The sequence below is a fragment of the Pollachius pollachius genome, assembly GCF_949987615.1.
Source record: "Pollachius pollachius genome assembly, chromosome: 6".
In the NCBI taxonomy this organism is placed as follows: Eukaryota; Metazoa; Chordata; class Actinopteri; order Gadiformes; family Gadidae; genus Pollachius; species Pollachius pollachius.
The window spans coordinates 8,627,909-8,639,938 of NC_136939.1; the positions used below are offsets into that span (position 1 = coordinate 8,627,909).

General features: G+C 47.4%; 1 protein-coding gene across 1 annotated transcript in view; it reads right to left on the reverse strand.

Annotated features, from left to right (window-relative positions):
• Positions 1 to 5,413: 5,413 nt before the first annotated feature.
• LOC307077610 (active breakpoint cluster region-related protein-like) overlaps positions 5,414 to 12,030 on the reverse strand; it is a gene marked incomplete at its 3' end in the record, with an annotated part of 77,900 nt that continues 71,283 nt past the window's right edge. The window contains exons 14-17 of the mRNA XM_079739040.1: positions 11,652 to 11,726; positions 6,375 to 6,472; positions 5,952 to 6,083; positions 5,414 to 5,422 (exon numbers count right to left, since the gene is read on the reverse strand). Coding sequence (XP_079595166.1) covers positions 5,414 to 5,422; positions 5,952 to 6,083; positions 6,375 to 6,472; positions 11,652 to 11,726 — 314 coding nt within the window. The remainder of the gene's footprint in view (positions 5,423 to 5,951; positions 6,084 to 6,374; positions 6,473 to 11,651; positions 11,727 to 12,030) is intronic.

Here is a 12,030-nt window from a genome sequence, read left to right on the forward strand (position 1 = left end):
TCCTCGTCGAGCGTCCTTGTCAAGTCTCCTCATCAAGTCTCCTCAACTCTCCTCATAATCTCTCCTTGTTAATTCTCGAGATCACAATCTCCAAGTCTCCAAAGAAGGTATTAATCGTCACACATTCGAGGGATCAGAGCAGAGGCTTCTCACCTGCTGGTGTCAGTGCGGGCCTGCTGCCACACTGTCAGCGGCCTAACACCCTACCGTCCTAGAGTGCACTGAGACGGCCCCGTTATCCTTTCACTGAACACATGACCTTTTCTCCCAGAAAGCCTTCAAACCATCTAAGAATGTCAAACTCTCCATACCGGCACCTTTTCACATGAAGCCTGTCCGCCCCCGGATGTGTGCATGCGTGTACGTGTGTACGTGTGTGCGTGTCCGTGTGTGTGTGTCTGCCTCCATGTGTGTTGACTTGATGGATTTTTACAAGAGTTTCTTAAGAGGGGAAAGGGGACAGGCTTCTGAACACCGGCCGTCCTGACGTTTACAAGCCCCTCTTGCCATGGCTAGCCAGCAGCACCGTTTGGCTAATGTGTGCCAGGAACCCGGACCGTTATTGCACTCTCCCGCCTCCATTATCTCCCTTAGACCACCACACTGTACGATCCCCCTTCCACAAATAAAAGCGCTCCGATTTCCCTCAACTGGTAAGAGCAGGGCATTAACAGGGCTGGGGTCGGGCACCGGGGCCATGAAATGCATGCACTTAAGGTAAGAAGCCTTTGATGAAAAGTGGCGATCAAATCCTTTTTTTAATTAGTGATGGGAAGGTACTGGGTTCAACTCCCCATTGTCCTGGGCTGTCCTATGCTGAAGCCTGTCTCACCCCCCCCCCCCCGCTGCTCAATCTGGCATGAGTCTGACTTCACTGTGAACTGTTGGCTTTTCACGCATTGGCAAAAAAGCTAAATGACTAAATAGTAGTTAATTGATAAAATAAAATAAATAAATGCACATGATAAAGCAAACCCCTGAGGATGAGTGGAGGACGGTGGTGGGGGGGGGGGGGGGGGGTGGGAGAGATAGATAGCGAGCGTGCGAGAGAGAGCGAGAACGAGAGAAAAGAAAATCATCCGACACAGAAAAGTGTCCTCGTAGGTGCATGAAAGACAATCTCCCACGCCGAGATAAGATAAGGGAGAGCGTGAGAAATGAAAGTGCACTAAGTGAACTCCAGAGATTCTGCGGCGGGGGACGGGTCGGTGGGTTGTGTGTGGGGGGGTCTGCAGTCAGGTCACGCAGACGTAAGCCTCAGACGCATAGGCAGACGCATTTCAGGAGCACGAATCAAGAGGAGGGTGGGGGCACCCAACAACTCCACGCGTTGCGTAACCACCCATACAGAAGACGACAAGTATTCCACCGCGGCAGGGGGCCACGTCGGGGTCACCGCAGAGCAGCACCCAGTAGTGCGTGACGTGAGGAGTCGCGTTGTGTTGTGCCAGGCGATTCGATCTGAAAGCATCACTGCCAGCCTCACTGGGACACAATGTTCTCGTCCGCGATGCCCAACACAAACACAGCCGGCTTTGGCTTTTCCCCCCAGGTGTTGCTCTGGTTTTTGTGTTTGTGAGCACCGAGGTAGGTATGACTATGGGTCAGGACAGTGTTGGACATGGTTTTAAAGTCTACTGCAGTTCCCAGAGCCCAAACAGTGTCAGTATGGAAAAATAGTTAAGTCTGAGGGTCTTGTTTTTTGGATCGATTGTCAGGTCATTGAGGTCACACAACATAGAAAAACTGATACTCTGCTAAACGCCGGCGGCAGCGTCGACCGCGGCAGCCGAGGACGCATTTAACGGACGGCGTGTCAGTGATGATTGCGATTGAGCATCTTTGGCGCTGTGAAAAGAATCCATTGGTGTTGTCAGGGTGGGAGACTCGTACTGTAGGGTTAGTGAAGTGACTCCCAGAGGTCAGAGGTCATCTCCTGAGGGGATGAGGTTGGAGAGGGTAAGAGATTGATGACCTTTATCCCCCTCGCCTTCCAGCAGTACAGCTCCAATGATTCTGTTTATGTGCCTCTTCTTCTCGGTGGGCATGTGCACGTGTGTGATAAGTGTGGAGAACTTGTAGCTTGTAGTGCGCACGTGCACACATACACACACACACACACAAATGTGCTCCATCCTCACACACACACACACACACACACACACCTCCATTACATGCACAACAGCAGAGAGCGCACAAAGAGAGAAAAAAAAGAAGACAAAAAAAAAACAAATGGTCCTTTAAACAGAGCAAACCGATCAAGAAACAGCTGCCTGGGCTTAGCTTGCAGGAAGCGGGCAAAAGCGATACTTGGAAGAACCGTTTAAAAACAGACCACAGACGGAATGAGAATGTCAACAACGATCCTCATTCTATCTTCACAGTGCCAAACATTCTGTTGGACTAAGTGCCACGACGTTCATGTAAAACAAACATGTTGATGTTGAGCCCGCGTTGAAAGCATAACAAGACGTCCCCAACCGCCATCCAACAATGTGGTGCAACTCACAGGTCTCAACACCTTGGAACCGGACCCCTCCTCGGGTATCAGCTTTCTCCTGTGAGCACAGTGAAGCAACAGCCATGGGGGCAAGAACAACAGCAACAAAAAAGACTGCCTTCCAGTCTGCGATACCCATTTAAGGTCATTTGGTATTTCAAGGGCTGGTTAAATAAATGAGAGGGGTCTCCAGAGAGCTAAGCCAAACATCCCATGCTCCTTCCCAGCCCACGAGCCTCCTGACCAGCAGAAGAGAGCAGCCCAGCTCCACAGGCCCAGTGCTGTAGGGTAGCCCTGTTGCCGGGACTGAGACGTGCAGAGGAAACCTAAAACCACTGGAGGAGACAGAGGATTGGCACAACGTCTAAGCACTTAAATATGTGCACACTTTGATTGTTGTTCAATATTTTTGAAACATGTTTCAGTACTCGCTACAAGTGCAGGCGATTAACAAGTAATTGATTTTTGCACGTACTGGGACGCTGTTGTTTCGTTTTTTCTTTATGGCCGTGTGGCCCTGTGGCTCTGGAAATGGTGCTCATGAGTTTTGCATTTTAGATGAATGCGGCCACTTTGAAATCATGTCTTGCGTTCCTCTTTGTGTTCTTCTCTCCCTAAACTCCCGGAGATATTGGTTCCAGAGTGCCTCCGGATAGGGAGCCGACTAAACAATCAATCAATCAAACAACCACAAAGCCTCCCGACGGTCTCTGCGATGAGGAGTTGCAGAGCGACAAACCAACGTCCACACAGTTGAGGAACGCATCTGCCTGATAGCGTGGACACGCACAGACAGATGCAGACCAAAACACAAGACCACCATGCAAACCCACCCTGAAAAACACATTCTCCTCAATTCAATTCCTCTCCATCTCTTTTTTTCCCCCTCAACGAACCAGGCTTCATAACATATGGTGTGTGTGTGTGTGTGTGTGTGTGTGTGTGTGTGTGTGTGTGTGCATGTTTGTGCGCTCATGCACGGTTTTGTGTGTGCATGTACAAGTGTGTGTTCATGACCGTGTGTTTGTGCATTCATAAGTGCACGTGCATGTGTGTGTGTGTGTGTGTGTGTGGGCGAGCAGGCAGCGTGTCAACGCGCGCGTGCCTTCTTTGTTTCTTGGTCGATGGTTATTGTTGGCCGGGAGTGGATGTTCCCAGCAGCAGCAGCAGCAGCAACAACAACCAGAAGAGCCAGCGGCAGAGCCCCTGACTCTGACTGGCAGCCCTGCCTGTGAGAGTGGGTGCACGGCATTAACCTCCACAGGCACACTGTAATTATTACGTCTTATTAAGCCGGAAGCCTTCGTCGGGCTGCCCACTCGTTCCCGCACAAGAGCCAGGCAAACAAAAGGAGCGAATCACATGCAGGCACATCCATGGGCCCGCAGTGGGCATTCTGGGTGCTCTCTGGTAAGCCAGGCTAATCTTAAAAAGGTGGGAGCCAACTCAATTAACCCAGGCGAGATAAAAGCCTGCGTGTTGAACCACAGACAGGGGGGGAGACGGGCATTTCTGGGAACGTTGGGTTGGTTTTGGCGGCGAAGAGAGTTGTTCATTATTTAATTAACCTTTTAATGAGGTTACCGGGTAACTTGAGGTCAGTTACAGTTCACTTAGTGGGGCTCAATATCTCCGGAACATCTTGGTGGGAGAATGTCTTATTTACAAATACTAATTAGACATTAACAACATGGACTTGCAACTATAATAAGTCAACAAAGTGTAGGCTTTGTAACCCGTTTCTTACAATACATATTATTTAGATACGTATGATGTTAATATCAAGACAACTTTTATTTTATGCGCAAATCATGATGCAAGCTTTATTTGCATCCCTGGCATAGCCTGAACCCACCCATAAACCACTGAAAACGTTTTGCTTGTTAGACCGCACTCGGCAACGGCAAGGCAATGCGTCCCTATAGGCACTCTGGTGATGCAACAATGCCTCAAGTACATCCCCGCTCTACAGCAAGGAATGCTGGGCCAAGTGAGCTAACATATCCATGCATTCTTCAGCGGCAACGCATGGAGCTAGCTGATCCCCCGGTTAAGAGATCACTGAGGGAGTTGGGGAGTTTGGGGGGGGGGGATGAATGCAATCCACACTCTCTCCTCAAAACAACCAAAGCTCTCTCTGCATCCAGAACCCCCGAACCCACTATGCTCTCTGCCACACAGAGTTTGTCAGTGAGTGGAAGCAGAAGGTGACCCCCCTGCTCCTCTCTGGAGGAGGCCTGCCAGTCCCAGGGCAAACATGGTCAGCCAAGGGAGGCGTACTAGAACGCGATACGGGATTCCTGTGGCAAAATATCTCTTTGGTTTGTTTGTTTTGCTTTTCCACGCACGCACGCACAATCGATGCAGGCACACGCACACACCAGAAACTTCAGGGTCGTGGACTGAAGAAAGGTATGTACCACAAGGCGGATGCTTTTTTTGAGGCCTGACTTTCTTTTGAATAAATGAAAAAAATAAATACAAATGAATGAATAAGGATGGGTAAGTAATCCAAGCTTGCTCCACTTTCTCTCTCTCTTGTCTCTCTCAGGTTGAGTTTTCTATTCCCATGGGGACCAGACACCTGCCTCTCTAGCATGCAAGACGTCGCTTCAATGGAGGGAGCTGCATCAACAACAACAAACAACAAACAAACTCAGCCAGAAAGCATTTGACTCATTTCAAATGTGTTGTATTATTATTCTCCCAGTAGGGGGGTGAATTTGCAAAAAAGGAGAAACAAAAATGGCACAGGGGGAAGTCAAAAAGTTCAAGATGATGCTGCTGCTATGAGTTCCGCTCTGGCTGTGACAAAACAAACACACGGAAATAAACTGCAGGCGCTTTAATTCACAGTCAGGGCAACACGAGTTGACCAAGACGGAGGTGGCGGAGTGCAAGAGGCGGTTGGGGCTAAAACTGCTTCAAGCGACCAACATAGCACACAGAGAGGACTTCAGCAAATGACATTAGATGAACCCAAAATCGGAGAGACATTGGTTCTTCATTCCGCCACAACAAGTTGACGAGAGAGGCTATGTGCTTTCACTTATTTTTTGCCACGGCCACAGTCTCCACTGTGAGCACCCAGAAAAACTCGAGAGACTCCAAAAGGGGCCTTTTTATGGGGACATTGCTCACCACATAACAACGGGTGGGAACCCCCTAAAATCAGGCCTTTCTCCTGCAGGCGGCTCAGCCCTGCCATGTTGTCAGAAGCCGCCACAAGGAAACCACTCAATGTGGGCTCGACAAGCAATTATCATGAGTCCCATGCGCGGTGAATTCTCCCTTAACAACACAGAAGCCTTTCTGCAGACGCAGCTAAACATAGATGTAATAACAGCGGTCTCACAGCGTCCTTCTGTGATGGTCTGTTTGATCCATGATGAAAACACAGGGGAGCCGTTTGAGGTGTGAAGGCTTATGGGCCTTTCTCCCTCTCTCTCACCTGAACCTGGCCCTTGCCCATGATCTTGTCCACGATCTCGTTGTCGTCCTTGTTGATCTTGCTCTTGTCGTAGCACGTCTCGTAGCACAGGATCCTGAGGCACTGGGAGCCCTCCAGCTCGATCTCAAACTCCTGCAGAGGGACAGAACGTACGTTGAGGAGTTGGAGGAGGAGGAGGAGAGAGAGGATGAAGCAACATGGGCACCAGTTTGCTGTGAAAGGCCCAGATTATATCAGTAACATAAGCTCATGAATCAGACATTATTAGCCTGTAATCCAAAAAGAAAAATGTAGATGCGAGAGGCTCAATCTAGTCAAAATATGCTGATTGGATCGAGATAAAATAACATGATACATGATGATAATAAGGCTGAATAAATACAGGCTTGATAACAAGATGAAGACGTGGTGTTCCCGTCTGACCTCGTTCCACGTTGGCTCCGTGGTATCTCTGAACACCCGGGTCTTGGCCTTGCTCACAAAGTAGCCGTAGGAGTCTACCTCAAGCGTGCAGTAGAGATCTGGGGAGACACAGACATTCACGGATTGCAGGGTTACATCACACAGCACAATCAGCAGATGGAAGACACAATGCGTTTCTCTCCCCAGGTCACACAGTGTGAGATTGTTGTGTAATCGCTTTGTTTCATGCACACGACTCTGGAGAAACTCTTGTTATTCTAAAACAATCTTTTGGATGAACTTGAATGACATCAAAGTGTAGTTTAAAAGTGTGTTGGTGTATCCCAGGATTTGGATTTGAGATTTCTTCAGCAGAGATTCATTTTTCTTTTGCATTTGCATACAGAGGAATATAAATGAGAAAAAACAGACTTCAAGAGGAATTCTAGTTTGCTTTGAGCTCAGTGCCGTGACAAAAGTGCATCACTAATTCCCCAAAACTCCAAGCACTTTAATTCTTCAAAGTATTGCGCCTAGGCCTATCCAAACATCTTGCCTATGAGACTGTGAAAATCAATGCGCTGGACACTGTGTGTCAAGATTTAAACCACTATGAACTTACTTTCAAATATAACGTCCAAGCATATTATATTAATATATGATTCATGTCTCTTGATGATAATGACAACCTCTCCTGGCTGACATTGATGAATCCGTACAAATATTTACATCGATCTCCATTGATCAATCCCCTTCGTTGAAACCATGTAGATCTTTGATGGATCTACTTATATCTGCGATGGCTGTATACTTTATAACCAATAACCCTCGAAAAGTCGATCCCACCGCGGTTCAGCAGACAAACACATCCCCTGCCTGTATTGACATTCAGGTTTGTCCACCACCTCAATCGCCTGTGTGACCTTCAAACACACGCCCCACACACACACACACACACACACATAAAGTGTTCCATCTAAACAGCTCTAATCATGTGTTCATTTAAATGCTGTGGCTCATCGTCCTGCAGGATAACCTGTTATTGACCATTATGCACCCACCTGCGGGAGCCTGAGCGATTGTGTTCTCAGGCCCCGGGTCTCTGGGGTTCAACCCTCCACTCTGACAGAATGATGGATGGATGTATCGCCCAACCCGTCTGACTGAGAGAAGGGGCCGAACGACCTGCTTGTGTATATGTGGGGTTTCAAACACATGCGAGCACCCAAGTGCATGTAAGTGCACACACACACACACGCACGCAAGCGCATGTACCTGTACACATACACACACACAAGCGCATGTACATGCACACACACACACACAACTTTCGAATAGATAGTCTTTTCTGTCAATAACAAATGCATACAGACGTGCAAGCATCATAAAACGCACCAGCATCATCATGTAGCTTTATGGTATACTATGGCTGACTAGCGGGAAGGTGGACGCAAGTAGCGGTGGATAATTACACGGGGGGGTGAACAACGTATAATGACATGCCACAGCTTCCCCGCTCCATCTGGGCTCAGCTCCCATTGGCTCGTTTTCCCCCTGCATCCTTTACGGCTCGGGAATAACTACTCTCGCCCAGAGAGAGATTAGCCGCGGCGGTATGCAAACTCACTCAGAGGAGAAGTATTCACTCTGTACATATGGGAAATACATACATCTGCATTTACAAGGGGAAGTGTGTAAGGTGTGTGTGTGTGTTGGGGGGGAAGAGAGAAGAGATTTACAGCCCTGATGTTGATTGATAACCGGAAAACATTCCTAAACAAACAAACAAACAGAGCAAGAAGCCATGTGTAGCATGGATAAACTACAGATGCTAGCTCACTGCTCAGCAGAGCCATGAGTTTGTGGACTGTTTAATCTAAAGCAACTCTCTATTCTTGGAGCCAGTCGGGGTTAGGCAGGTCGAGCACGGATCTAACCCGGAACCTTTCGGCTGGGAATCAAATATCAACCATAACGACTAACGTGCAGCTCACCACAGCTGTCATGAGCTTTGTAGTTAGAGAAATTTACAGTGCGGCCGATGGGGTTGTGAGGGAGGTTAGTGTTCAGTCTGCGGAGATTCAGGACAGGTTGTCGCCTCTCGGACCATCTCTAATGTATCTCTAAAACGTCTGGACCTGGGGATGGAGATCTGTGGTTGAGCTTCTGTTTAGTCAAGCCCTCAGTGCCATCTGCCGTGGGATTTGTGAGCCTGGGAGAGAGAGAGAGAGTGAGCATATTTTGGGAGATCTTTTTGTGTCCTGGGACCGACGCCAATGGGGGCCTGGAGAAATGGGACGGAGGGAAAATAGGCCTGGGTATGTTTGGATTAGCTCTGTGAAGCTCATATTTATTGGCAGGTCAACCCCCCAGCACTAACTACGTTACAAGGAGCATCCACTGGCTAGCAAGGCACGACCAGCCCCTCAATTGCTATAACAAGGCTAATGGAATCACCTCTAGTCTGGGCGGCTGTATGGATGTGTGTGAGTGCATGCGTTTGTGTGTGTGAGAGGGGGGGTTGGCGGCTGGGCAGGGATGAGGGCCTAAGGCCGTGTTAACTGCTAGGTCAGACAGGGCCAGAGTGCAGTGGCGAGTCACTTTAACCAGCATCAGAACAATCAGGTCTCAGTATCTTCAGGGACGATGTGTGCAGACCAGGGTAGGATCCCTTATCTCTTGTAGGATCCCTTATCTCTTAAGACGATTGTAAATCTAAACATATGGGAATAGAGATATGTGGCTGACAAAAAAAAGGGAATTCCTCAATTAGGGCAATTTTGTTCGGTGGGTTTCATGAAGGAGGAAAGAGAGGGGGACCGGTATAATCAAATTATTCTTAATTGGTCCCAGGAATGATAACACTAATAAAATGAAGGTCTGTGTTATTTCGCAGTGGCATTTCCCGGATTGAGCCACGCAGACATGTGTACCATGTGTGTGTCAGCCATATCTACTTTCATTATTAATGATCATATAAGTCCAACTTGGATCTTAATTAACCGTCATAAACTTCCTGAGTCAGATTTGATGAACAACAAATCCCCCATATCCTCTGCTAGTTTAGAGGTTGGTGTGGAGGGTGTTAATTAAGGGTGGGTGATTTTTTTTTAATGTGTTGTCGCGTGATAAGAATATAAAGCTTGTTATTTGGTCCGCCGCGCACGTTATCATTTTTGCTCTGATTAATTTACTGCAGTGTGTTGCAGCATGAGGTTGATGAAGTGCATGACTAATCACAGGCTTGACAATTATTTGTTTCTCTCCGTCTGTATGTCTGTGGCTCTGTCTTCCATCTGTCTTCACACACACACACACACACACACACACACACACACACACACACACACACACAATGTCCCAATCCTCTTCAACCACAAAATCAAAAGTCTCAATCATTCTCTTTCAGATACAGATAGACACATTGGCAATATTCATGTCTTCGTTCAGAGAAAAATGCTGAAATCTGACATATTTAACAGCGTCTAACCGCTACTGTATTCCTGTGTTATTTTGTTTGCGTGTGTGTGTGTGTGTGTGTGTGTGTTCGCCTCCATGGGTCCTATGGGAGATGCAAGGCTCCCAGCCTTCTCTCCGTCTCTCAGTGACCCACTTTAGCTCCTTGGCCCTGGGTGGAATTAATGCTTCTCTACCAGGGTTGGGGGTTGGAGATCTATGTGACAGATTTGCGATGCAGCCTCAAGAGTACTTTCTTATACACTTCATATAATTATCCTTAGGAGACAAACAAGTGGAGTCTCTCTTTGGGATCGCCCAGTCGGGATTACAATCACAACCCTGTTTAATGGTGGCTGTTTTCAGCTGTCTTAATGAAGATATTGTTTGATTTTGTATAATAATATCAAAAATGTACAGTACATTCTGTTACATATGCACGCACACAACCTGAATGTATTGTTTATATACACGGTTGACTTGGGAATTGGGGATAAAATCAGGCACTGAAACGCACTGTACGAACAGCTGTGACTTAACATTAAGCTCATATAATACTGTATTGAATTAATTACTGTGTACTGCTATTTTTTATAGATATTATCTTATTATCGAAATTAACCTTTATTTAAAAATAAGATGATCTTAAAAAAAGGAAAAAAAATGTAGCCGCAAAAATGTAACGTTGATCCAATTGTTATATTATTGTTGTTGTTTTTTGTTTTTAATTGTTTAATATATATTATAAATATATATTTTCCCTAAATGACAGCTATTCAATTACAGCTATTCACTTTTACAGCAAGGCATTCCAAGACAGTGGCACACAGGTCTCCTGGTGTGTCTCCCCATCAAGTGACCAGTGACACCTCGACATGAAAACCCCTGATCCCCCTCAGGTCACCAACACCTATCCTCTAAACACACACACACAGACACAGACACACACACACACACACACACACACACACACACACACATACACACACCTTCACGCTCCGCCGCCCGCCTGCACGCCACGACCAGGCCACGGGTACCGCTGTCTCCATGGTAACAACTATCGTCAAACTGTGACAGCCCAACCCCTCAACCGTCCCATAGACACAGACACACACACAGACACACTGTACAGAAACACAAACATACACTTTCACTTTTCCAACACTTTTAAGCCCTCTTCCGCCCTCTCCGCTCCGTTGGCGATCAAAGGCTTTCCGAGCCGATAGCTTTTCAATCCATTACACAGGAACCTCAAGCTGCTTGCCTGGCTGTCGTAGACCAAAAGGCGGTTGTGTGGTTACTCAGGAAATCACATTTCTCTCTCTCTCTCTCTCGCTCGCTCGCTCTTTGTCTCTCACTCAGATATTCCAACGGGTGATTGTGTAACGGAGTGCATGATGTAGTTTAGAGCCAGCTGTCCACCGCCGCTTCGCCAGAGCCAGCCTAAAGGACGTTCACGCCAAACCAATGTCCTCACACTAACACACACACACACACACACACATTACCCATTGTGGTGTGTGTGTGTGTGTGTGTGTGTGTCGATTAGGACTTCTCTTGGCAAACCGAGTCTGCATTAGTCAAGGGATGCCTGGCTGGCTGCAAGTTGGACTGCTTCCCCTGATCCTGTGCCTAGGTCTCTGGATCTGTTTCAGTGTCCCCTCCTCTCTCTGGTGGAACAATTTCTGTTTTGTGGCTCCATGATGGTGGAAGAAAACAGCAGCTGACGATTGCGTCAAAAACAGCGAGTGACCAAGGGAGTGCGAGTGTCTGTGAGAGAGAGAGAGAGAGAGAGAGAGAGAGAGAGAGAGAGAGAGAGAGAGAGAGAGAGAGAGAACATACTTGCAGACTCCTTAAAGCCCTGTGCAGATTGGACGATCACGTGGAGGAAACCATTGAGGCCGGGGGTCTCCTCATCTGAAACACAGTACAGAGAAACAACATGTTTAACCTGGGACCTCTCCGGGGCCGGCCGGGAAGCACATGTCCTCATGAACCAATTAACAGCATTAGGTCAGCTCCACCTGATGCCTGGGTTTTGTTTGACTACAAAGCATGGGTCAAGAAATCCTCAACCACGCAATAAAATGATTCTTTTATTTTACAGTCAATTAGTGAACGCAATTCAACGGGTAAACGAGGAAGAGGTTGGACAACCCAAACATGCTTACACACACTGAACAGAAAGTGACACAAATTGATTTAACCAAGTTTGACACAT